This window comes from Sparus aurata, chromosome 21 (assembly GCF_900880675.1).
Source record: "Sparus aurata chromosome 21, fSpaAur1.1, whole genome shotgun sequence".
NCBI classification, from domain to species: Eukaryota; Metazoa; Chordata; class Actinopteri; order Spariformes; family Sparidae; genus Sparus; species Sparus aurata.
In genome coordinates this window covers 25,599,855-25,626,809 of record NC_044207.1, presented here as the reverse complement: position 1 = coordinate 25,626,809, position 26,955 = coordinate 25,599,855, and the positions used below count along the sequence as shown (strand labels likewise).

The window sequence follows — 26,955 nt, the reverse complement described above, 5'->3', positions numbered from 1 at the left end:
ACTGTCAGATAGTGACAGCCTAACGATGACAAGTCGTCATTTATTTTTATCTTCAAATCCATTGGTCCGATGACTGTTATGTGGGCGTGGCTATCTTTGAATTTCGCCCTCTGATTGGCTAATCGGCGAAAACACATACGCTAGTACAGCCGCAAGGTTTTTTTTTCTTCTCTCTCCTCGAAGTTAAATGTAAGTTTAGTAAAAAGTTAAAGGATAATGTCTCGTACAGCTGGGTATAATGCAGTTTGTCTTTAGATAACAGGCGTCCGTTTCGTGTTTTTAAACGGACCTATGTTTTATGTTGTCGTGAGAACGTAAAGAAAAGAAGAGGAAAAGTCACCATTGTTCGAGCTGGATCGTCTAACGTAAGTTAGAAGCTAACATGCTAACGAGCTAATCTTTGGCTGGATGTGATACGGTGCAATCGGAGAGGAGGTGAATTCACTCTCTTCGAGCTGGTTTTTAAACTTCTGACAGTGGTAGCTTACTCATCATGGAAGTATGGTGTTGACGACCCTGTCTTATCCCTCGTGGAAGCTGAATTGAGTCTGAATGGTGCTCATACTGACAGAGATGTGTCCAGAAACTGATCTGTTACCGTTAAGTTACTGATCAGTCTGCATGCGAATAATCGATGGTGTTACTACTTCTCTACGCCCATATGATATATATCGGATCCTTATGAATCACAAACATATGTCAAAGCTTTCTAAATGGAGGTAGTTGAAGTGTAATACAAACTTAGAGTAACTGTTTAACTGTATTTGTCTTACAATGCCACTTTAATATATTTCATATACATGCACTTATGTGTCAGGGTAGTAATACATACTTATACAGGCATACACACACACAAACACATACTCCTGTATGTCTTGTCTGCACATACAACATGGACATAGGAGCATGCATAACAATCACATCACCCAGAGTGCTTTAGTGGCACATATAGACATAGTTGCCTATTTAGTTTAGTTCATGTTAAACTGTGATTAAAAAGTAGAGCCTGACCAATGTATTGTTTCATCGATATTATTGACCGATATTGGCCAATCACAGATACATTGTTGTTTGCAGATATGTTGTCAGATATGAAAACCTCTTTTTTAAAGTGATTATAATGTGGAAAAAGATGCTAGGTGTGATTTCTAATGATTTAACTTCCTGTTTTAGTGCACCTTAGTCATTTTAGACAGTATAGTTTATAGTCAAACTGCAAAATATCCTGCATCTGTTGCATATCTTTATCCCAAGTGATTTATTGCCACATTTGAGGGATCATATGAGGGCCAACATATGGACATAAGAATTTTTTACTTCCCAAAATCTGTATTGGCTTTGGCCCCAAACATCAGTCAGGCTACTGAAAAGCTTTTGATTCCAGTTTGCAGTCATTTTGTAGGCTGTAGTTTGAGCCGCTGTTGAACTGTATTGCATTATAATGGCAATGCCTCATTGTTATTTATTAGGTATATCTGTTTATTATGTACACCTTTTGTATGTGTGTTTATCAAATAAACTGACAACTAAGTGTGTGTCTGAAATGGAGTATGAATTCGACTAAGTATGTCATGTGTGTCAAAATACACAAATGTTGATAAACAGACTTAAGAATCAAAATACTGCAACACCAGTTTATTTGGATGTAAACTGATTCTGTTCTTTGCAGGCTTTCCAGATATCCTGTTCCAGCGAGGCAGAGTTACCGGTCAGTATCCCAGTTCTTACATCGTACTTTCATTTGTTTTGCTGCAGGGTTTTTTTGCTGGCTCATGGTGTAATGCTGAGTGGTGTTTCCATAATTAGAGTTCGCTCTCAGTGGTCATTTCAGTGCATCAATGGGGCTGTGAGCACAAAGAAAAAACACATGTCATCTGCTGTCTGTTTGAGATGAAATCATGTCCTGTTTGTGACTCAGGGCGTCAGTGATTACCTCCCGTTAAGCTGTCATCAGAAAACAACCTCTGGTTTCCTTTGATTAGCCTTCTAGTCAGGAATCATCCTCTCACACACTTGTTCATGATCACTGCAGCTTTGTGGGCAGCAGAGAGGGTTTCTCTCAAACACACCCAGTTGGCATACAATGGTGGAAAAGGCTGCACAAACATTGGCACACATCAATTGGTTATTATAATAATGTGAAGGAACATGCACTGCAAAGACTCCCAAAGCCCTACGCTTTAGTTTGTCTTGTAACCATTGACATTCATGTAGCAGTGGAAGGAACAGGCTGGACAAGGATGATGTCACTCTATTACATCAAGTACTCAACATTTATGGACTATTAATTACCAGAGGCTGTTTCTTTATGGTAAGATACGACCTCTTCTAAAGAAATATGCTATGTCAGCAGCAAAGGTTCCCTTATACTCACACTTGTACATGTTCATCAACACAGACAACTCTCTATATGTGTATTTTAACAGGTCCTAACTATAAAAAGTCTAGTTAAATTTCCGTAGTCTTTTCATTGAGAGGAACTGACCAGCATTAATCTGAGTTGAACAACAGATTCTGACAACAAGGCACGATTGAGTAGCTGCATGTTGTCAAAGCAGTTGTCATTTTTGTGGGTGTTTTGGTTGTCATCTGTTTTTAGAGTTTGTTGTCTTCTTGCACTATGAGCTCAGTGCTGATCTAATACTTTCAAAGGAACCGCTCAGCAAGCCTATTGATCAAAGGTCTAATCCAAGGTGCTTTACGGACAAGGGCCACATTTTTTGTTCCACACGAGGAAGTGGGCACAGATTCAGAAATACAGTACACGTCTGACATTGTTATTGAATTTTAAGTAGTAATTTAGTAAATAAATGTCAGAGGTAGATGGTCACATATACAAGTGTAACAAAGAAAAAGTATTTCTCCTGTTTCCATGATTAGATTTAGTTTAATTAAGTAATGTTTTAAGCTAAATAAAAAGGCTTTTTAGCACATCATTTGAGTGACCTAGTTGAAAAGTAGGGCTGAACACACTTAGATTGCTGGGAAAAAGAACAAAGTGATTGTTCCTCATGCTACATCTATAAAGTGCAAAATCATTTCTGTCCTAGTCTCATGTGTTGTAACTGTCTCTGAAATGTTTTCCACTTACACACATGTGTTTTTTTTTTGTAATGTCTTTGTCTTTCATAAAAAGTAACCCAGATTGCAAAAAACTGGTCTGCCCCATTTCCCATTTTGTGTGTGTTGGAGGAGGGGCTCATGGGTTAAACTTGGGGGACAAATGGGTGTGGCTAGCATGACCTCATGGAGAAATGAGGTAACGGTTGGCTCTGGTCTTTACTCGGTGCGGCAGTCTATCTTGTCCATGTAGCCTGCTTATCTCTGTCCTTTCCTCTGGTGGAGGTTGTAATCACACAGCAGGTTCATCTGTTTTGCTGCTTTTTCCAAAGCTTCCCCTTTTAATTTAGTGACTTTTTTTTCTCCTTGACAAATCATGCAACAGGTTGCTGGTTGCTCTGTCTTTACAGTGACTTCCTCTGATTCCTCTGAAGAAGTTTTTTTTCCTTGCCATCTCTGCTTGCACAGGTCACATTCTGTGGCGTTCATTGCTTGCTCACCTTGTAGTTCATTTGGAGCAGCCTGGATGAACTGAGTCACCGTCTTAGATTGACAGCTCCTCTGTGTCGTGACCCCATCCATCCTATTCCCAACCCGCTCTCTCTCTCCCTGCCTGCCCCACTTATGCACGCTGCTGTTTTGGTTGGTGTTGCCATGGCACCGTGTGGCCAGAATGAGGCTTCACATACAGCATCTTGTGTTCTCTTCGCAGAGGGCAGCTGACGAGATTGAGGCGCGGTGACGCAAAAACACGCAGTGTACGAAAGCAGCCGTGTGGAGACTCAGGACTCAGCAGCTCTGTCTGACACTCATGGGGGTTACCTTTTACCTGGCTACATTCAGCAGACTTTACCACGTCGGGTGACCTTTTTGCTTGGTTTACCGACTCCTTTTGACCAAATAATTTTTTCCCTTTTTTTTTTCTTCCTTGTTGGTTCTTGTTTTTAAACGCAACCATTTTTTCGGGAACGAGACTGGGATTTTCCCTCATATTATGCACATCAATGGATACCAGCGGCTCACTGGTTAGCACGCGGGCTGAGGAGCAGCCCTTTCATGTCCGCTACAGGTAGGAATCTCTCCTCTCTTAGCTAAGGTTTGGTAGAGTAGATTGCCTGGATCTGTTTTTTCTTTTGTGACAGTTTGCTTCCCCTCATTAGTTTTAGACAGGACTGTAAATTAGTTAATCGGCTGCTCAAAGTTTGTATTATTAGAGTGTCTGTGACAGAAGATGTGTCAGTGTCAGGTAACAGATTTTTTTGAGTTGATGTTACCTTGTAGAGACGTATTATGTGTAACATGGAATTGAGCAGGGACGCTTTTCACAGTCCTTTCTGTGAATTTGTTGACTAAAGGCAGGTGAGTTTCCCAAAAAGGCATCGGCCAGCTGTCTTTACATACGCAGGTAAAGAGCCCTGGCAGCAGGTGTGACCTGCCAAACAGACATGCGCCGGTCAGCTTCAATATTTAACAAGCCCTGAAAAATTCATCACTGCGTGCTTTGTTTTTCCGCCACACGTGTGTCCAACTTAATTGGATAGAGTACATCTGCTTCAGAACGCCTGTTGTTCCAGTGGATGCTACTGTTCGGATGGTTACCATTAAGCACTTGATTCCACTAGAAGACACTACTATTGAGTCGGCTTGTGTCTGACACGTCCAACAAAGCTACTTAGCTCTCACCAGCGCTGTAATCTGTCGGGTGCACACTCTACAGAGGTAATCTCAGGTGACCAGGTCAGGAGAGGGGGCTTGAAAGAAAGAAAAGCAGATTATCGCAGAAAATGCTGAATGAGCAGTTTCCTTGCAGCCATGCGTTGGAAGTTAATACTCGTGACAGCATCACACGCGTCTCCTTGAAAGGTTTTCAATGCTAAAGTATCTCTATGACGTCAGATGACCAGTGGTTGTGACACTCCAGGAAAAGGAATGATATTTTAAACATTTTTTTAACTTCTTTTAGTAGAAACTACTACGTTAGGTTAGGAGTTGCCCTCTCCATGTTGGAGACAGAGAAAAGGAGCTGCAGCCTGGAAGTCTTCCTCGGTAGATGCCTCTCAGATGTTCCATGTGCTGTTGTTGTTGTAAGGCACAAAAAGCGAGCAGGTAGGCTAGTATTGGCCGCAGCTACAGAGTTGGAAAAGTGTGTTTTTAACTTGGTGGTAAACAGAAAGTGGGCATTTCTAATTTAAGGCCCAAGACTGCTGATTACATGAGCTTTGTCTTCTATTCAGAGCACCGTGTTTGCTTTTGTTCACAAATTACAGCCTGGACGGATGATGAAACCAGCTACTTTGGTTGGTGTTTGTGTGTCATGTTAATAGCACAGTAAACTATGTAAGCTTTTACACCACGTGGGGAATCCGGACTAGATTTCCCCTGAATGACCGGGTCAGTTTTTGAGATGAAACCTTGGGCGGCTGTAGGAGGAAAGCTTGAGATAAACACACTTTGTGTGGAACCGATCTCTTCTCAACAATACAGTTTCCTGCAAAAACAAAAGTAGGCAGACCTAACGATTTTTGCTTTGTGCAAATATGCAGCATAATCAAAAGATAATCCACTTGCTGATAAGCCTCCAGCCATTGTCTGACTCTCCTTTCATCTGGCCTTGCAACGCCCTCATTTGTAACACCACGAGGCTCGGTTATGCTGCCTGTTGCATGTTAAAACCTCTATCTTAGGATGCATCTGTGAGCATATCATCAAAGTGAAGTGTTTACAAAACTGCCTCTGCTGCAAGTTTTACTGACAAAAAAACATTTCTGCCACAGAACTTTCGTGCCTTTGTGTAACAGAGTGGAAACCAATGCCTGCATAAAGGAAAATAATCTAAAAACCTTCGGTTGAATTGAAAGGATTTGAAGTAACACCCTGTAGTCAAAGGGCTAAATCCCTCGGTTTGGATGTTTTCAACGATCAAAATAAAATATTTAAGCAATTTCTCATTCTAAAGCAAAGCTTATAAACAGGGGAATGTAGAAAATTGGTGTACCGAAATATCTCTACTTGCTTTCTGCGTCATTTGACTGTAAAATGAATCCACTTAACTTACTGAAGCATGTCTAAAGGATGTGAGATTAACCATAACAAACAAACCCCAGTTCGTGCCATTGTTCCATGTGGGGGGAAGGAAATAGCTCAACAACATTCCCTTTCCTTCGAAAGAGGTTTTTTCCCCGGTTCTGAGTAGAGTCCAGTTAGTTGGCTGTAGATTTCAGCCGGAGAAGATCTGTTTTTCCACAACTTCTTCATTACTGGTCCTTCATTTGATTTTTTGGGATTCTAAATACTTTGGTATCTGGGCACCCTGACGGACTGCTTCTTCTCCTGTCTGCTGTAGGATGGAGGTGTCCTGCCTGGAGCTGGCGTTGGAGGGCGAGCGGCTCTGTAAGGTGGGCGACTACAGAGCAGGCGTCTCCTTCTTTGAAGCTGCCATCCAGGTGGGCACGGAGGACCTGCAGGTACTCAGTGCCATCTACAGCCAGCTGGGCAATGCCTACTTCCACCTGCATGACTATGCCAAGGCCCTGGAGTTCCACCGGCATGACCTCACCTTGACCAGGTAGGACCAGCACAAGAACGCCACAACTGAAGGATCATTGCCAAATTTGTTAGGACTTGGTTTACACATTAATTACCTTCACAAAGGACACAGAGGTTGTTTAAAAAGGGATAGTTTATATTGGCCTACATTTTCCATTACTCTCTTGTTGTTTCACTGCAGCATTTTTAATAATTAGATGCTAAAATCACAACAATATTGCATTCACATTTCTAACGAGGTAGACTTTTAACCACAAATCTCAAAACTTTTCAGTATTACAATATTATTATTGAAAAATACACCAGGTTAGAGGGTACCTTGTACAATTTACAGCATTAGTTCTCTCTGAATCTCCATCATATCTAAGCAAAATTTATATTTTAACCAACATATAATTGGAAATCATATGGAATTGAGACCTTGTCAATCAGAATCTAATCAGTTATGTAATTGTAATTGCTAATGTGTGTTGTGTAGGACGATTGGTGACCTGCTGGGAGAGGCCAAAGCCAGTGGAAACCTTGGCAACACATTAAAGGTGCTGGGGCGGTTCGACGAGGCCGTGGTTTGCTGTCAGAGGCACTTGGACATAGCACGAGACATCAGTGACAAGGTGAGGCTGTGGGATACTTTATGATATTCATGATCATTGTTTACACTGAAACATCCTGTAGTTTGTGGGGGCATTCAGAAGACATCCACTGCTCTGACATGTTCTTCCTGTACTCGTGTCAGGTGGGTCAGGCGCGAGCTCTGTATAACTTCGGGAATGTGTACCATGCCAAAGGCAAAAGTATCTGCTGGAGTGGAGCTGAGCCCGGAGATTTCCCAGAGGAGGTGATGATGGCTCTGAGGAAGGCAGCCGAGTACTATGAGTGAGTGACTGCACAGTACGGTCCTGGTGAATGTGTATGTGTGTATGTGTCGGTGGCGTATCAATGACACAGTGACTGTTATTTCAGGGCGAACTTGGCGATAGTGAAGGAGCTCGGAGATCGCGCCGCTCAGGGTCGAACCTACGGGAACCTCGGCAACACACACTACTTGTTGGGAAACTTTCGCAGGGCTGTAGCTTCTCACGAGCAGGTGTGGTGTAACCCCCAAAGCACTTTATTTTATCAAAACATATTTGCATAGACAAGGATTATAAATGTTGAGTTGATCCTGTAATGAAATACGCTTCTGTGTCTCTGTTTGTGCAGCGATTGCTCATAGCAAAGGAATTTGGCGACCGCTCGGCAGAGAGACGGGCTTACTGCAACCTGGGGAACGCCTATATCTTTTTGGGGGAGTTTGAAGTGGCAGCTGAGCACTACAAGTAAGCCACAGTACAGAAATTCATGTTTTAATCATTTTCTGCGCAAGAAAGTGTGACAGGGCATGCATACATGTAGCATCTGCTGTCACAGGCAGAAGTAAAGAACTTTTACACAGTATTCTTGAAAGCTCTGACATTTTTTTTTCTGTAAACAACGATGGTACATGACTTATTTAAACAGAATGTTGTGCAAGTTATTTTTTAAATGCATCTCTATGCTCATTCATGACGGATCTTGCTAGAACAAGCAGACTAGAGGGGGGTTAACCGAGCAAACAGTCGGCTTCATCATTCCTCTCTCTGCAGCAAGATATAAATATTGGGTGTGGTGAGACATCTCTGTTGCAAGACCACTTTTCAGAGTGTTGCACCACCAGGCTTAAATTAAGCTTCAGATTTTCTTTCAAGCAAGAGCATCTTAAAAACAGCTCTCCGTCGACTTTATAAATAATCTCAAAAATGTTGCTCCCATTTTCCTCTGATTCACTCGGCAGTGTTTTTTGAAGCAGCATGTCTGTGTGTTTGTTTGTCAGGAGGACGCTGCAGCTGGCGAGGCAGCTGAAGGATCGAGCCGTGGAGGCCCAGGCCTGCTACAGTCTGGGCAACACCTACACACTTCTCCAGGATTATGAGAGAGCCATAGACTACCACCTCAAACACTTAATCATAGCCCAGGACCTCAATGACAGGTGCGCACACAAACCCATTCACTACAGAGTAAGAATTCATGCTCATGTGTCCTGTAATTTAACTGAGCCACACACATGTATTGAAATGTGTTTTCGATGCAGGATTGGGGAAGGTCGTGCATGCTGGAGTCTTGGAAATGCTCACACTGCACTGGGGAACCATGACCAAGCAATGCACTTTGCTGAGAAACACCTGGAGATCTGCAGAGAGGTAAATGAAAGCAGTGTCTTCTGTCCTTGCCTTCTCATATACATCAAAACAGAGTAGTTTTACTTTAAATATCTGTCAGTAGTCCAATTAACCTCCTTTTGTGTGTTTTTCTAGACTGGAGACAGGAGCGGGGAGCTGACGGCTCGTATGAACGTTTCTGATCTCCAGACGGTTCTGGGTCTGAGTTACAGCACGAATAACTCCACTCTGTCAGAGAATAAGGAAGTCGACTACAACCAGCACGGTAGGTTGGTTAACTTACAAGTCGCATGTTTAATTTTAAGAGTTTTGTCGGTCTTAACATTGTTTTTACGTTCTAGGAGCGAGGCCCAGGATGAGCAGACGACACAGCATGGAGAACCTGGAGCTGATGAAGCTCACTCCAGACAAGATGAATGTAAGAGCTTCTCTCCTGTCGCACTGAGCTACTAAGAACCAGATGTTTTTCAAGTTTGGACCACAGATAATGGAATGTGTTTTGTGTTTATTTTACTGTCTTCTTATCGTCTGTTCCTCTGTGTTAAAGGGTCAGAAGTGGAACAGTGACATCCTGACCAAACAGTCCAAACCGTCGCTGGCTAAGACCTCCTCCAAGCTGTTCTTTGTCAACCGCCTGCGTGGGAAGAAGTACAAGACTGGTGGCTCCACTAAAGTCCTCCAGGACACCAGCAACACGCTGGACACCAGCCAGACGCCAGCTCAGGGACCACAGAAGGTACAGGAAGCGTTCGGCTGATAACACACATGCCCAGGACTTATTTAGTTTCCTGCAGCTATCCTCAAACAAGGCCTGTGCTGCTGTTTCTTCATCTTCCTGTGTTTGTACTTTATTAGCGACTCAGCCCCGACATGCTCGGAGACGAGGGCTTCTTTGACCTGCTGAGCCGCTTCCAGAGCAACCGTATGGACGACCAGCGCTGTTCAATACAGGATAAGGGCAGCAGGTTATCATTAAACAGTGGTCCAGAGTCGCCACCCAGAGCTATCAGGAAATGTAAGTCCACGCATTCAAACTAGAACCCACACAATTCCCAAGTATGACTTCCTTTTCACGCTGAAATAAAACACTTCTGTTCATCCGTAGCTGTATCGGAGTCGGCCAATGTCTCGGGCGCCCAGGGTCGGCGGTTAGAGGAGTCGTCAGCAGCAGCTGGAGGAAGCCTGCCCGGCCTCAGGCTCAATCAAAACAGCAGCCAGGCCGTGCTCAGCCACCTGATGGCCAACGCTGACAGCGCTGAGCCTGACGACGACTTCTTCGATATGCTTGTCAAGTGCCAGGTACCTAAAAACCTAAAAGCTACAGTGAAACAGTGCATTTAGGGCCAGACACAGCAGGCTGAAACTGTTTTCAGTTGTGAGATCTTGGGTTATTTTACTTGCATAACACGTCATCTTTCAGACAAGATGAAAGAAAACGTCCAAAATGCACATTTAGGTGTTTATTTTAGGGTCTGATTTATTTAAATTAACACACCATTAGAGGCCTCATTTGCTATATAATACAAATAATTATTGTCTTTATGTAAGGAATCAATTGGGAGTGTTTCATTGTGACATCTTTTTCTCCCAATTTTTACCCTATTGTAGTTTATTGAATTTTACAATACATATCTATTAGACCAGAAATCTGTCACAGTTTTATTTGTTTTTTATTCTAAAGATTTTTTCAGGGGGTTTGTATTTGATGGCTTGATTTATGTAATATTTTATTTCAAAAAACATGGCAAAAATATTTTTTTAATGACTGTTGACAGTATTTTATGATTTATGCCATCATGAAATTAGGACACCAGAATTCCCTCTTTAAAAGACTCTTCTATGTCAATAAAATGGAACGAGAATTTAAAACGTGGCTTTATTAAAATTTTCAGATTTATGTCTGGAATGTATTTAAATTAGCACATCATTAAATGTCTTAATGTAAATGATCAATTGAGGAAGTTTCACATTGATGTCTAGTAGTTACTAGTTAAAATTGTTACTTAGCCACCTGTTGTGTCCAGTGATAATAAAAAGTTCTAATGTCCATAACCAGACCTCAGACTGATGCTCTCTTCCTTCCTCTAACTCCACCAGGGGTCCCGTTTGGATGACCAGCGCTGTGCCCCTCCCCCTCCACCCGTTAGAGGGCCGACCGTCCCAGACGAGGACTTCTTCAGCCTCATCATGCGCTCTCAGGCCAAACGAATGGACGAGCAGCGCGTCACCCTGCCCTCTGCCGCAAACGCTGCAGCCAGGCCCGGCTCCAACTGAACGAAGCACTAAAGGGACAGTTTTTTTTTTTTTTTTTTATCTCATGAAGGTGTGGACTGAGTTGTGACTGACCAGTGGGGTGGTCGGTCGAGATGAAAGCCTTGCGTCTCCGAGCATTTGTCCTTTTGGACACAACAAAGCACTGTCAGCAGTATATGTAGTGTACAGTATGAAAAAAAATAATCTCAAATTAACTAACAAGGACTCGCACAACTTGCACAACACCAACAAACTCTCAGTAGTATCAGGGATCAGTGTTTTTATTTTTTATCCTTGTGTGTCATGATTCTGTACTCCAACAACTTTCATTTCACCGTATGTGTATTTTTCAATACACGACTACAGTTATGTTTGTATTTATTGTGCTTTTTATGATTGTTTTGATTGTTAACTGCCGTCCCAGCACTCTGAAGTGATGTGGTTATACTCACAGTGTGGACACAGAGGTACATCTCTCTTTCCATGTGTTTGGTTTATATTCAAGGGATTTTTTTTTTATCTAGTTTGATTGACCAACGTCAAGAAAAAAAAGTATTTTAAACTGATAAAAGAATGAATTTAACCCGTGTACAGCCCTTAAGCTCTTTTGTACATAATGTTTCAGTGAGGTCAGATCAATAAAGCCTCACTCATGTAGCAATCTTGTTTTGACTTTTCAAACTGTTTTTCTTTCCCAACAAAAAGCAACAGATGATCAGATCACAGCTTGTGTAAAAGACACTTTTATTGAACGTACCAGCAGTCAGACTCGAGTTAGCTTGAATTAATTTAAGTCACTTTTTAAAAACAAGAATTAGAAAGGCTTGATACAAGAGCCACTAGCATTTCAAAAACATACTAATAACTGTACATACATTAACACAACTGAAATAAATACATCTATGTACGTATTAGTTTGGCCTTATTTGTTAAAACAATATATACTATACATTAACATAAAAAAACTTAAATATGCATCTTTGTAAGTAAATTAGAAGACAATTTTAAAAGACAAAGTGCGCATGTAGAATACAAGAAAATAATACGATGAATATGCCCCAAATACTGGTTCTAAATAAATATCAAAACACCCGTCCGTCCATTCAGACTTCATTGTGCATATGGTTAGACCCTCGTCACGAGCACAGACTGCCACCTACTGTTGTTATATCATCACAGCAGCAGACGAACCAAAGCTTTTCAACACTGAAAGATCCCACACGGGATGAACGCCACAAATTTTCACTTTGCATTTCCCTTTGATGCCGACATAATCTTCCACTGCAAGCAAGCCATCGCAAGGCGCTGTAACAGCTTCAGCGCAAAAAACACTGAGTTTCAAATTTAAAACAAATGCACAAGCAACTTTTTTTTTTTTTTTCTTTACACATTTTGAGTCGTATTAATGCAGCCGATTACAGTAACATTACACATCCCACGGGGGAAGCAACAGCTGACTAGATGAACAGATAGAATGACTTCCACAGATTCAGCCTCCGGATGGGTAAAAGCTCACTAGCGACACACTGCGAAATCACATTTTACACCAGAAAGTCAAACTCCTGTTTTCCCCTAAACAATAGCAGCATAACAATCAGCTGTAAGAAAATGATATGCAAAAAAGAAGAAGGAATGTAAGGTTTCTCTCGAAATGACTTAACAAAATTTGATCTTGAAAAATGACCACATTATCATTTTTTTTTTGTTTGTTTTAACATTTTTGTTATGGAAACTGAAGGAAGGCACCATCATGAACAAAACAACTCTGTCCTGTCAAACCTGAACGACTCCTCAGTGAAAAAGGACATGCAGCAACTGACTGGTTTGTGTTGAGGGGTGAGGATGAAGGATGAGACCGCATGGAGGGGGTGAAGTGATGAAGGGGTGACGATAATGAATGATCCACGCCTCGAACGCGCCGACAGTCGGTGTGACGAATGCGGTGTAAAGAAAAGGAGAACATGCAACATGTGTGCTTTTGATGTTCACAGGTTTGTATCCATTTGGTTTCCTACAGACAGGAGTAAAAGGCTCATTCACCTGTTTGCGTGTAAATGTAAGTGTGTGTTTTGTGTGTGTGTGTGTGTGTTTTCAGGCTTGTAAGGGTCAAGTGTGTGGAAAAGATGTGACAGTGTGGATAGTGCAGGAGGAGGAGTGTTGTTTTAGGGGAATGTGTGTCTTTTAGATTATAGCGACAGGTTGGCTCTGTATATGTGTGTGTGTTTGTGTGTGTGTTATGGGTTGTGCGTCCAGAGTGTGACCGTGCGGTCAGCAGAGGATGAGAGGAAGGACAGGTCTTGTGTGTGCCACCGACACTGTATCACCTTGTCGCCGTGTTCTCCCACCACGGTCTGAGGCAACGGCTTGGTCAGGTCACCTGCAAACACACACACAGGAAGTGGAGCTCAGACAGGCAGGTTTTAAAATCTTTACACACCTTAAGACAAAAAACGTGTCTCGCATTAGGACTAAAAACTGAACATCCAGGATCATTCTTGTAGCTGACACGAAGCTACTTAGTATAAATTCAGGACGCTTTTTACATTGGCCAAGAAATAACTGAATGAAATGATCTTGTTCCCATTTAAGACCATTTTAAACTACTGATATAATTATAATATAGTAGCATAAACAAAATAAAGCCACACAACCAAAACAATAAATAAAATGGGACAGAAACGCCAAGGTTCTTAAGTCTTAAGGGAGACTATTACATCCTCTTACAGTATTATTATGCTCATTTTCAGGTTCATAGTTTTATTTTGGGTGACTACTAGAACAGGTTTAGATGCTTTAATGCTCAAAAAACACATCTGTTTTCTCAAACTGTCCAGTGCTGTAGCATTGTATCCCCCTCTGTCTGAAAGGCCGGTTTAGCTCCTGTCACTTTAAGTACAATCCATGTGTAATCACACACGCATGGTTCCTTTTAATCCATTGAAACTATTTTATATTCATGGTCAAAATAAAATATGACATATGATTAAGATTATGGTGTCTAAAAACAGCAACTATGGCCTCTAATAATGAATCTACACTACGGCAAGCCTGAAGGTATCTGAGTCTGTGTCAACATATTAAATAAGCACTATCCAGTTTATTACAGTTTGTTGTATCGTGAATACGTCAGCAGATGAGACATATAACACTGTAACTGTACCTTGTAGGTTGCTGACCATGACCTTCGTGTCGTAGGAACCGGTGAGCAGGTAGTGCGCTCCGGGGGAGAACCTGACGGACCGCACGTCACTGCTGTGCGGCCGGTACACCTGGACGATGCGTCCTCCTCTGATGTCATACAGCATGCACCCACTGTCCTCCTGCCCTGTTGCTAGGAGACGGCCACTAGGATCGACTGCTACCGAGGCGACGGGACTGCCTGTGAAGGGAGAAGGTGTTAGCAAAGGTATTTTCTCTCCAATTCTAAAGTGTTTTGACTACATTTTAGTTTAATTTCTAATAAAAAAAATTACTCAGACATTTGGTATCACTGTTTCAGTCTATTCTATTTATTTATTTACAAATTTATGTCATTTCAACGACATTTTTATTACCATTTTTACTATGTCTCTATAACTGCATGCTTAGAGGTGTATACTTATTTAATGTACCTGTCTGGAAATGGGCATTCAAACTTGAAGGAGTCATCACCTGGTTTTTTTACATATCCAGTCCCTCTTGGATCGCTTTGGATTAATTCTTAAAACTAATTAGAACATTTTTTTTTTAAAAAAATCAAACATAGAGCTTGTTCTGACACTTTTTCGTACCGCGACTTTCTCACGCGAGATTATGCGCGAGGTTTTGACCGGTCCGGATGTGCATTGTATTAATATGTAATGAGGCGCACGTTGATTGGCCGCAGGAAGGACAGAGCCGGAATGGGGGGCGAGCCTGCATGCACACAGACTCCACAACATAAACAGCCCCCTGTCATGGCGCACACACTAAATGACGAACCTTATGGAATTCAGGCATTTATGTACGAGCCAGAGTCGGAACCTGAACGGGAGAGTGAAGAGGCAGAGACGGTGGAAGAGACACGTTTACAGCAGGACGTCTCTGAATGGTAAATTCTTTTTTTTTCCTTCTTACTTTTCACACTCGTGTTTTACATGTAAGACCTGAGTTTTAATGCTGGTGGTCACAATGTATGGCGTGAAAATGACAGAAATAAGCAGATTCGGCGTGCTCACTCTGGCTGAGGACGGCTGTGAGCCGATGCATAATATGCAAGTAGCCTCCTGTGGTAACGTCACCACAGGAGCAGAGTCAAAATCTTGTGCTTTAGGAATGCGCACTATTGTGCGCTATTCCTGTTCGGAAAAAGAGCCAAAGCGAAAAAAATAAGCCACTTTCAGACTCCAGCTTTTCAGGCAAGTTTCAACAGAGGTCCAACACCAATATGCATGATTTAACGAGAGAAATTGCGATTTCTGGGTGATGACTCCTTTAAAAAACTGACCTACTGACCATTACGCCCTGACTTGAGCCATACCTGAGCCGTGGAAAGCAGTTCCCACTACTCGGACACAGCTGGGCACCCTGAGGTCCCAGAAACGCACCGTCTTGTCTTGAGAGCCAGAGGCAATCATCCAGCCTCCCCACGTGTACAGAGACAGAATGTGACCTGAAGCACAACACAAGAAATGACACGTTACACACTCTCCACCTCACGTGTTGAGCTCAGACAGACAGATGGACGGAAGTGGAGTGTACCTGTGTGTCCACTGAGGGCGTGCAGACCCTGTCCTCTCTGGCAGTCGGTGGTGTAGATGTTACAGTCTCCGGCTCCGGCACTGATCAGGATGGCTCCCCCGCTTTCTGGACCCTCCATGAAGGCCAGGTCTCTGATGGTGCCGTCGTGCATGCTGAACTCCAGGTCGGGGCCTGAGGCACAAAAACACACCGAGAAGAGAAAATGAAAATACTTGTGAGATGTTAATACTAACAGTTAAATACCTTTGTTTCAAACCACAGAATGGGTCCGACTCCATACAGTCATAAGCAGAGTGCGCTCACCTGTGGCGTTGCATGTCTCTGCGCTGAAAGGCAGCACTTTGACGTATTTGTCATTGGAGCCTGTAGCCAGCAGCTGCCCACAGTGGCTCCACGCCACACAGTAGATGGAGCCTTTGTGGTGTTTGTTCCTCTTGAAGCGAACTACCGGCTGCTTGATAGGACTCGAGCCACTGAGGAGAGAGGAGAAGAGAAAAAAGAAAGGAGAGGGGAGACAAATGATTGAAGAAGTCTGAAGTGAGAGATTCTAGATTAGATTTGTACTTCTTCTGAAAGTGACCAATATGTTTTAAGTCTGTTTTTTGAGTATTTAAGATGAACTTTTAGTCTAAACTTTTATGCCAACATGGAAATTAAGTCCTTAATGTGCCCCCAAGAAAAAAATAAACTTTACAAATCTATGACAACTTGTTAACCCCTGCTGAGGAAAACTAGTGTGATATAATCAAACTCTCCAGTGGACCTTGTGGTGGGATAGTTTCAGTCAGCTGCTGTTTCCGAGGTCAGGTATCCTCATGCTCTAAGCTTTCAGTGACCTAGAGAGCTTCTACTGTGTGAGGTCAAATTGTTACCTTGGGTCTAATGTTTCTGGATAAGCGCAGACTCGTAGAGTTTTGGAGTTAGAGCCCACGGCGTAGAGCGCTCCAGACGGGTGAAAGGCAACAGCTCGAACAGCCTGAGTGTCTTCCAGAGTGTTCACCGGCACAAACAAGCTTTTCTCCTTTTCCCCCTGAGAAAAAAAATAAAATAACCCACATTTTACATCACATGACCACACAGATTATATGTAATTAGCAGTCTAATCTACTTTGATCATGTCTGCGCCATGACATTAATTCTGTCATGATGCCAGCGTGACATCAATGCTGAAACTGTTATAATCTCATTAGTCAAAGTAGCATCACACCGCATCTCCTTATACTATGACGAAAAACAGGAGGGAGTGAGCTCAACCTTTAAAATCAGATCAGAGAAGAACAGAGAGGTCGAGAGAACGACTGTTCCCACGGAGCAGCAGAACTTAAGTGTGACAGTGATGCTACCTACCTCTTTACTTCGGGTTAAGGAGCCTGGAGAGTCACCTTGTTCACTTCCTTTCGGTTTCTGCCCGCTACAAAAAAACACACAAACACAAACAGCAACCCATCAAATTCATCCCTACAACACTCCGGTATAAAAAACATAAAAGAAATCATGAAGTACCTCGGGGTGACGACAGGGGACTCATCTGGAGGAGGAACTATGCGCCCCCCCACGGCGCGTTGTGGGGTGCTGCTGAGCACCCCTCCCCCTTGGTTCCGGCTCTGCTCCGGGGTCACAGATGGAGGGTTGTTATTGTCTTCAGCGGCAGGCGTGTTCCCGTTGCCATTACACTGCTGGGTCAGAGACGCCACCTCCTCCCCTAAATTCTCCATCCCCACATTGAGCTCCTCCAGCTTCTGGATGGACCTGAAGAAACCACAAACACTAAAGTCTTAGTGTTCTCCACATTTTATAACTCTCTTAGAATTTCTCTTTTTTCCTCTCTCTTTTGTAAAAGGTACCTCAATTTTAACTCTTGCCTACAGGCTGTCTGCTGACTGAGTCGGCAGGCTAGTTAAATCGAGTTAAAACTACAAAGGGCCGACGACAAAAGAAAACTAGAGGTAATGATGTCATTATGCACAGCTTCCCTTGTGAATAATGCAGAGGATACAGAGACAGGGAGAGGCAGGGGAACAGGAGGACTGGAGGAACTCTCCGGAGACAAATCAAAGCCCCTTTGTCCTGCTGACGGAGCACAAATTCACACATTTCATGTAATTTCTGTCATAGGTAAACATCGTCTTGTAGTGGTTTAAAGAGCATACTTAACTTTAAAACGAAGGCTATTTTTGAGGTGTCTGGGTTTGATAATATGAAACTAAAACCCAAGAGGCGCTGGTCCTGTGTGATGTGATGTGATGTGGCCGATCAGCACAGATGGTGCAGTGTGGACTGGAGGGTTGTGGAGTGGGGGTGTGTGTGTGTGTGTCATGTTATGAAAAGCCACCTGGGACTCTTAATTATCAGGGGCCTTGACATGTCTGCTTCTGTCTGACAGCTGCTCCTCCATCGTATGAACATATTAACAGCCACGCAGTAATTAGCTGGCTCCTTTCAGGGAAGCTGCAGCAGAACCGGTGACGGGTCTGACGGGGGGGGGGGTACATTTTGGGTGTATCTGTCGCCGCGTCCTTACCTGTTGAGGAACTTCTCTGTGAGGCTGTGCTGCATGTCGCTGGGCGGGGGCTCCTGCTGGACCCCGCCCTCCAGCAACATCTGCTGGTACATCTGCCTCTGCTGCTGCTTCTGCTCCAGGTGCTGCTGCACACGGAGACGCTGCCGGTAGAACTCCTCGTACTTCTCTGTGGAGTCGCGGAGCTGAGGATTGAACATGACGCCGTTAATAAAAAATACATGCACCATCTCACACCTTTTTCTGCATTGTTCAAACGTTTTTCCTCCTTGATGAATTTAATCTTTTCAGGGCCGTCATTCTAGAATAAGCAGCATGAGACAAGGATGCCAGGAGACAATCACAAAGCATGGTATTCAAACACATGTCAATCATCTAACCACAAAGACGGCCAATGCCAACTCCTATCGACGCTACTCAAAGCCAGCATTGTGGTCAGATGAAGCGCGCTCCACCCTGTTCTTCTGTCAGCTCAGGTATGAGAGGAGGAAGGAGAGCTGAAGACAGGTCACTTCCCCTCTCTGTCCTCCGCTTCCTGCTCTGACAATCTGATGGGAACAGAGCTACCGCATGTTTTACAGGAGGGGAAGCAGGGGGGAGAGACGCTGGCACTGTGCCCGCTCTGGAAAAAAAGAGGAGATGGAGGGCAGAGAGGAAAAACAAGAAAGAAAGGGTGGGAGAGTGACAGTGGGATCACAGAGGCCCCCAAAGTCTGCTTCTGTTTCACACCTCTTTATGTGTCTCCAGGGTGACGGGGAAGGCACAGTGAAGCACTAACTTCACACCGAGCTGAGCAAGGGGGCCCAGAATAGAAAGCATGAGGCAGACAGAAACAGATAGTGTGTTAACACTGTGTTTACAGGCAACATGAGGGCAGTAATGACTCATTTTTTTGTGGTTAAGCTCCTGGGTTCTTCAGTCATGTGTCCCTGCTGACCAAATCCACCTCAGCTTATTTTCCCCCGTTACTACCCAGACAAGTCTCCCTCGTTACTTGTTCATAATAATCACAAGGTCGTGTAAAGAAAACAATATTCCTAAATCATTCAGGACCAGAAGAAACACCTTTTCGTAATCAATAAAAGGAATTTATGCACAAAGTTGCTCTAAATCAGGCTTCAGCAATATCCAAAATCTTACATCATGTAATTGTTCTGAGTAAAAACATCGAGATAGACATACAGATATCGTCTCTCACTTTGCAGCAACACATACAACATTAACAAATAACAGTACAGTAGTTAAAACACAGTCAGTTGCCTTCAGGTGATGAAACATGCAGCTGTTTGATATTCGATACTGTGAAAACTATTGCATATGACGGCAAAACTTGTGATATTTGATAGTATCTGATAGCGGCCCAAGCCTTCTCTAAATCTATTTACATTATCTAGTGCGGAAGTCAGACACTTTAGCCCACGCCAAGGACAAAATCAAGAAAACTTCGCCCTACTAAACATCCCCATCATCTTGTCCCTGCTGCTGTGGACTGATTCACACTGTAGGCTAAAAACTCCGGCTTGTATCAGTTTAACTTTTGACAAATAATCTATTAAAAGTGTGCCGAATTATCTATTAGCAGTTCCTCTTAGCACTGTACTCATGGATGTACAAATAACTATTACTGGATTACTTTTAAATTGAGTAAAACGTAAAAACGTGATAATTCTAAGGCAGGTTCTGGAGTTATAAGAAGCTTCTCTTTGTATTGATTCCAAGCGGATTTATGGACTTGGACTGGAGATAACTATATCCTCTAAAAAAAAAAAAAAAAGCGTGTATGTTTTTGTATTAAATTGAGGTTTGAGTTGTAGTATATAGTATACATTTTGATGAGACAGTGGGCCAAGCTGCAACTAACTGCAGCACACATCTGTAACTTGCACCTCGAGCAGCATCTTCGCTTCACGTCTCTCCCTCAGAGTTTCCCCTTCAGCTCCTTCATGTGTCCCTGGGGAAGCCTGAAAGCCTCTAATCAACTTCACAGGAGAAACTAGCTATGCATGAGGTCTGGTATGAGGCTTCTACTGTCCATTTTCCAAAGTTAATTGTGTTAACAACAATGTGTCTGCACACCCACACTAAAAAGCCCCTCTGCTACCCTTTTCCTGTCCTACATAAAGGCTTATATATGGTGGCCTTGAAGTGGCGGGGACACGATGAAAACATACTAACACTAAACCACAAACAAATCAAAACAAGGGCAAATTCCTTTTAAAAAAACAGTATATCCCATCCAGGCAGAGTAAACTGAGCCTTCACAGTGTCTAGGCTGTAATTCACACTTGCAGCAGGAGGAGGGTGACTCAGACGCTCAGAAAAAAAAAAAACTACTTGGAAAAGACACTTAATCACAACTGGCCTATATATAGACTGCACTGCAGGCAACACCCATGAAGGAAAGAAAACAATGCAGGGACATAAAAAAAAAACAGAGCGCTTGTACAGTAATGAGTGACATACAACAGGTCTAACGAGTTAAAAAAGTAAAGCTGATAGTTGTTTACCTCATTCCTTTCAGGGGTGCCTGTTGATGGCGCGTCCTCGCCCGGAGCTGAGGCAGGACGCAGGTTCTGAGAACTGCCTGAACTCATCATCTTATCCACAGGTGTGTCTGTCCTCGACCTTCCGGAGAAAACACTGATTATCTCAGACATCTGACAGAAATCATCAACGGAGCTTGTACCTCCAGTCTGAACCTAAACGCTTACGTTTCAGGGGATTCCTCAAAGATGCTGTGGCAGTCGGAGCTCTCCATCATGAGACTCCTGCTCAGGCTCTGCCCTCCTGCTCCGGGGTAGTGGAAGTTGGCGAACGAGTGGGACATGGGAGAGACACCTTTACCCGGCGCCACCTCCCCGCCACTCGCTCTCTTATCCTGGCCTGACAGCCCGAAAGACAACCCGTCCAGCGCCGGGTTCAACGAGCGCGACATGTATGTGTCAGCGGACTGGGGGCGACGCAGTGGAGAGGAGGGGTACGGAGACAGTTTGCTGATGAGCGGGGTGAGTAGGTCAGCGTAGCCGGTCTTTGCGGGCTTGACCAAGCGGTCCACGTGGATGTTGAGCTGCTTCTGCTCGAAGGCGCAGGAGAAGACGGTCTGGGAGAGGTTCTGCATCCAGGAGAGCAGCGACAGATCCAGGTCGTCGCAGCCGTTGCCGCACAGCATGTCGACACCCAGGAGCACCTCGCTCTCTGTGATCTCCTCGCCTGTCGCCTTGCTCTGCACACAAAAAAATCCAACAAATTCAATTATAATCATTTCACAAATATCAGGGGCACAGGCTAGCTTAGAACTGAGTGTATATGTTCGGTGTAGGGTTTCAAACCTGGCAGAACTCGACACAGCACTCATAGAGGACTCCCTTGAGGAGAAGCTGGAAAAGTCGATCCCTGCTGGCCTTGAAACCAGCCTCACTCAGCTTCCTGTCCGCAGGGATGAACTCCGCTACCATCGTGCAGGCCTCCTCAAAACACTGCACCCTGGCCGTGCTCGGGTTCCAATCCTGAGGGACACCAGCAAAGGAATAAGAAATCCACGTAGATGCAGAACACGCGAACAACATACTTTCAACAAAACACATAACTGTTTGTTTGTGCAGTGAATTCGACTTGTGAAATTGTCATTTTCTTGCCTTGAACTCTGCATGGTTCGTGAGGCGAGGCAGCGTGAGCAGCAGACACAGTTTGCTGTAGTCGTCTTTAGAAGAACAGAACTCCTCCAGGGCATGGAGACACTTGACTGCTTCCTGCATGGTGAACTCCAACTGTAAAAACATGAAATGTGTTTCAGACTGTCGCAGACGACTGAGTCACGCTTTCTCCCTGAACAGCAGAGACGGACTTACATGTTACATTTCATGACGGCTTTAACTCTGGCAGCACGCCGGAGGCACAGACCTTTAAATGTCGGTGAGATTGAAAATAACACAAGACCAGCTCTCAGGCGAACGCATGCACAAGAAAAATCAGACAACGCCTTGTTCTTAAGGCTACGACATTGTCCTGCACCATCATGAAATAACAATCGAGACCATATCACACAAACCAAAAACACCACTAATGCCAGTGAGCATGCCCACAAATACACTGTGCCCACAGATGTCCACCAAAGTCCGACCTAATCCAGTTAATAGGACCCGATCGCTCTGTCAGCTCTGCCATGTGACAATAGGCCCACAGCTAGACTAAATTAAGAGCATGAATAGAGAGGAAAGAATGAGTAAGTGTGTCTGCATGTGTGATTCACACAGTGTTTGCCAGATTTATTGATTTGTTTGATCATTTATCAACAATTAGGATTTACAAAGACTTAGTTAACATTCAGGGTTGTTTATAACAAAGTGGCCACAAGCATCACTGTCAATATTTCATTATGCAGGTGTTGCGATGAGATTTCTGCACTTCATGAAAAATGTATAAGTGAAAAACTCTTCAGGTGCATTTCATTCTTCAGTTACTGTTTTAAAGCCATCTGGTGCCACATTTGAATCTTTTTAAATGCAACATTTATGTGTTTTTGAGTTATTCAGTCGCAAGATTTTCAAATGCCGTTATGACACAAGTTATAATCAAGCTACAAGCAAAAGAGGCTAACCCTCCGATTGTGAGTTTAAGTGCACGTGCACTCAATTTTTGTGCTTGTGCACTGAATCAAAAAGTTAAGCAACCAGTGCAGCCAGTATGAACAGTAAGTCTGGATTCTTATTCATGCTCACGTTGCAATATGAGAACATTCTTAGCATATCAGAATCCAAAGCTTAATATTATTGTTGCTCTAGCCCATTTTTAAATGCAATCGACGGCTCAGTCTGAGACGAAAGAGGCAGCAGATGGTGGCACCATTTCATCAGTGGGTGGGACATCACAGGTGAAGAGATACAATCGTAAAATGGCTTATTCTCAGGTCAGTCGATCACGTAGCACCAGAGGCGCACATAAAGAGCTTAATCCGGATAAGTCCTTGGCCGCGGTGTGGCCAATAATCACGCCACTCCTTGCATGCAAATGCAGCCACAGTTCAACACACACACACACACAAACACAGCCTGCTTTCTCCTCTCGTTGTGGACAGAAAGTTTCTGGGGTTTGTTCGCATAACTTGCAGAGTTGCAAGTATTATAAACACTGTTTGCGTCTCTTCTTCTCTTTGAGATGCAGCCTTCTTGTTTACTGCCATGACAACCGGTGACAGCCGAAGGGAAGACAAAGCAGCCCTGTTACCACGTCTATTCATTAAGGATGAGAATTCAAGGCTGTGTCTCTGGGGAGAGGCTTAGAGAACTTAAAAAAAATACTGATGATAGAAAATGTTCAGTGGCTTACGTGCTGTGGCTCATCTTCTGCAGACATGGCGTTATTCACACACAGAGCCTCCAGAAACTTCTGCTTGAGGATGATGTAACGAAACCTGAGGACATGACAGGTGACATTAGGAGTGATGCAAGTGTTGCCGCGGGTGATGCCGCCTGGATTCAGCGCACTGAAAGTGATTCACGCCGTCAACACACCTTTTTCTGTCAAACTTATCCATGCACTCCAAAGGCTGAATGAACTGCAAGACCTCGTCCCACTGGCCATCGAGCACCAGTTGCCTGAAACAAAAAGCGGTTTATTTATAATACACGGCTGACACAAAGAGTCATGTCCTTCAACAAGAACGTGCTACATCATTTTTTATTGAAACGTGGCTAACAAAAGAGCTAAATACTTTCCTAATTAAAAGGTGTGCCATGACAAGGTGAGACAGCCTATTAACAGACATTCCTTAATGTATTTAATACTCAGGCTGACTGGACACACACTGTTGGATGACTTTCAAGAGAGCACTCACATCGGTGCAGCGTTACACGATCTCTAATGTAGAGGACACGATTAGAAACACTAAACTAAGGGTGGAACAGTTGCCTCTTGTTTCTGCCTCATAGTACGCATATTTTGGGAGCTGCGACCTGAGACGACGGCATCCAGCGTTCACCTACCTGAGGAAGAGCATGTCGTCTGAGTAGAGCCCATTGATGACGCCGCTCTCCTTCTCCAGCGCCAGCATGCTGATGTGCAGCTTCCTGGAGTGGAGAAAGTCCAGGATCGCCTTGATGATCTCCACCTCCTTCACGTTTATGGTTTCTTCCGCTGTCATGGTGACGACGGGCTGCCAATAACACGGGCAATAAAGCAAATTACTTATAGGACTTCACACACACGCGCGAAAGTGGCAGAACAAAACAGCTGAACAGTTTCTATGTTCTTTCACACTGAAGGCATGAATAAAACCCTGAGGTAGCTGCAGCAGGCTTGTGACCAGCATGGGTGGGAAACAAAAAACTAAAGCAAAATTTCTTAAACAAAGTTCTTACATGTTTGTATCAAACATATAAAAGTTCGGTCCTTAGGAATAAAAAAATAAAGTAAGACACAGTTAATTGCTTTGAATAAAGGCTGTAAGATATGATATTTAAAAAATCATATTGCAATCATTTTGACAGATGTTGTGACGCAGCGTCATGATGATGTGACATTTGTTGGGGTCGTACATCTCGACACAGTCATTAGTAGTCTAGGACACGACTGCAGGCATACAGTACCCATATTTTGAATAATTCTTCAACCTTACTTTGAATACAAGTTTGAATCATGATGTGTGATTTTGCAAACATTGCTACATTTAAATATATATCCACATCAGAGAATATGTTAATGATTTCAACCAACCCCTTGTGGCAAGCTTCTCTAGCTGACAGCACCTAAAATGCAGATGTGGATCGATGAGTGTAAAGCTCCTGAATATGCATGTGTGTAACTGAATAGTGCCTCATTTTGCTGCTCCAAATGTACAGATTCCCATCGTAGTCTGCAGTCTGATCAAATTTCATGTTTTGTGCAGGAAACACTTGCACGGTCATGAATCTCACTTGTAAAGTTTAACTTTGGAGGATCAAAGGTGTGCAGCCTGAAGTGTGTTGTGGTTTGAAACAAGCTCTTTGTTTGCATGTTCACCTCGTCTACAGGCTTTACCTATTCAAATACACAGGTGAACCTGAGCCTCCAGCATTTGATTTAACCACTCCCAGCATCATACAACTGATTATTTAACTATGCTAGTCCATCTTTTCTTCATCAGATTATCAGGATATAGATAATCCAGCGTCAACTCTCCATTATGGACAGATATGACTTCACAGAGGAAACACATGATGTTGCATGAAGGCAGTAACTTAGCATGAGAGGATGCTCACCTCCTCCACATGTTTACAGAGGAGAGAATAACCTCTCATATCACTGTCATGACAGTAAGTAGCTTCTAACACATTTATAGTTGTGTATCTAGATTACTTGACGTCAACAATTAGACATTTAGCTGCTAACTTACAAAAACAACTAGCTAGTGTGTCCTGGCTCACAGCAGCACTGCAGTCCTGCTAAAACTAGCATGAGGGATGGTTAGCTAATAACACTGGCAGTAAGCCACAAGTCAAACACTGTAAGGAGCTTAGGCTACTTGCTAGCTTTACATGGCTACTCAATTCAGCGAGCGGATTACAGCAAAACCAACAAACAGCTAGTTACCGTTAAGAGCTCACACGAAGCGGACTAATTTAACTGGTTTTGTTGGGAGGATATGAGAGGAAGGGGGGGGGAAGGGAGAGGAGAGGAGAGGAGAGGAGAGGGGGGTCTGTTAGCTAGCCAGGCCGAGGAGGGGAGAGAGAGAAGAGGCATCATCCGCTAGTTAGCTGAGCGGGCGGGGTGGCGCACTGACAGCTTTCCCAACAACAACACAAATCTGCCGCGATTAAAAAGCTCACCTGTGTCTACAAACACATGAAAACGCAGTCTTCCCCCTTCGATGTCACGGACGGTCCGGCTCGGTGTTGCTTGCACGTCCTCGCCTCTCGGTCCCTCCTCCTTGTCTGGGCGGTGTGTCCCCCTCCTTGCTGGATCTTTCTGTGGCGCTCCGCAGCGGCCGGTCTGCTGCTGCCGCCCTGCCCAGCCCTGCTGCTGCTGCTGCCGCCCAGCCCTGCTGCTGCTGCCTGCAGGAGCACCGCCTCCATCCATCCTCCACACACTAGAAACTTCACACTATATCATGTAAATGAATTAATATTGCAAGAGGAGATACAAAATTAAAAGTGTTGAGATTATTAAATCTTCATATAAGGAGTGTCAAACAAAAAACAGTGGCGTGCATAGAGGTGGGCAGGGGTGGCCGATTCATTATCAGCCACCTTTACACTGGCCTTTCAACACATGGCGCTCATGTTTGGCACAGTTTCGTTCAAACTGTGGAGGTAGAAAAATTGCCACAGCAGAGGTGAGACAGCGTTGGTGTGAATGGAAATGCTGGGACTGCTGGACAGAGGTGTGTCGGTGTGATGCGTTCACAATCTGACAGCTAAACAGTGTTATGAGACCACACAACAGTACTGTGGTAACAGGTCGTGCCTTCAGCATCTTATATGAGGAAAAAAATACTGCATTTATATATGGAAAAGTGTCTGTCATCCTGTCAGTCATCCTGTCTGTCCTACCCACTCTTCCTCACATTTCTGCCTGAAAAACAGCGTCTGTCCCCGAAAAAAAATACTGCATTTATATGTGGAAAAGTGTCTGTCATCCTGTAAGTCATCCTGTCTGTCATCCTGTTTGTCCTAACCACTCTTCATC

At 43.7% G+C, this 26,955-nt stretch overlaps 2 protein-coding genes across 4 annotated transcripts; one reads left to right on the top strand and one right to left on the bottom strand.

The window, feature by feature from the left end:
* Positions 1-120: 120 nt before the first annotated feature.
* Positions 121-11,718, top strand: gpsm2 (G protein signaling modulator 2). 2 transcript variants are annotated; one of them, XM_030402404.1, is made up of 16 exons: positions 121-365; positions 1,670-1,708; positions 3,773-4,129; positions 6,404-6,625; positions 7,085-7,220; positions 7,343-7,482; positions 7,570-7,693; positions 7,810-7,925; positions 8,459-8,614; positions 8,717-8,825; positions 8,940-9,069; positions 9,146-9,222; positions 9,352-9,540; positions 9,660-9,819; positions 9,910-10,103; positions 10,902-11,718. In XM_030402404.1, the coding sequence occupies exons 3-16, from the start codon at positions 4,065-4,067 to the stop codon at positions 11,076-11,078; spliced, it is 1,995 nt and encodes a 664-aa protein (XP_030258264.1). In that variant the 5' UTR covers positions 121-365; positions 1,670-1,708; positions 3,773-4,064; the 3' UTR covers positions 11,079-11,718. The 2 variants fall into 2 exon arrangements, with proteins under 2 accessions (XP_030258264.1, XP_030258267.1); XM_030402407.1 differs by lacking the exon at positions 3,773-4,129 and having other exon boundaries at positions 122-365.
* Positions 11,719-11,772: 54 nt separating this feature from the next.
* wdr47a (WD repeat domain 47a) lies at positions 11,773-26,312 on the bottom strand. 2 transcript variants are annotated; one of them, XM_030402401.1, is made up of 17 exons: positions 26,097-26,312; positions 24,276-24,445; positions 23,805-23,888; positions 23,620-23,704; positions 21,930-22,061; positions 21,624-21,800; positions 21,006-21,517; positions 20,802-20,919; positions 18,298-18,479; positions 17,280-17,525; positions 17,124-17,187; positions 16,649-16,806; positions 16,080-16,249; positions 15,777-15,947; positions 15,556-15,687; positions 14,218-14,436; positions 11,773-13,434 (listed from the first exon to the last, which is right to left on the bottom strand). In XM_030402401.1, the coding sequence occupies exons 2-17, from the start codon at positions 24,431-24,433 to the stop codon at positions 13,292-13,294; spliced, it is 2,751 nt and encodes a 916-aa protein (XP_030258261.1). In that variant the 5' UTR covers positions 24,434-24,445; positions 26,097-26,312; the 3' UTR covers positions 11,773-13,291. The 2 variants fall into 2 exon arrangements, with proteins under 2 accessions (XP_030258261.1, XP_030258262.1); XM_030402402.1 differs by lacking the exon at positions 26,097-26,312 and adding an exon at positions 25,861-25,990.
* Between the last annotated feature and the right edge of the window lie 643 nt (positions 26,313-26,955).

Bases quoted from the DNA above. Each gene is read 5' to 3' on its own strand.
- wdr47a (XM_030402401.1), bottom strand. From the start codon at position 24,433: ATGACAGCGGAAGAAACCATAAACGTGAAGGAGGTGGAGATCATCAAG. The intron at 18,480-20,801 runs GTAAACAACTAT...TTCAATCCTCAG, and splicing joins GCACCCCTGAAAGGAATGAG to CTCCGCGACTCCACAGAGAA. The intron at 16,807-17,123 runs GTAGGTAGCATC...TTTTTTTCTCAG, and splicing joins CCTTAACCCGAAGTAAAGAG to GGGGAAAAGGAGAAAAGCTT.
- gpsm2 (XM_030402404.1), top strand. From the start codon at position 4,065: ATGGATACCAGCGGCTCACTGGTTAGCACGCGGGCTGAGGAGCAGCCC. The intron at 4,130-6,403 runs GTAGGAATCTCT...TGTCTGCTGTAG, and splicing joins CCCTTTCATGTCCGCTACAG to GATGGAGGTGTCCTGCCTGG. The intron at 9,820-9,909 runs GTAAGTCCACGC...GTTCATCCGTAG, and splicing joins ACCCAGAGCTATCAGGAAAT to CTGTATCGGAGTCGGCCAAT.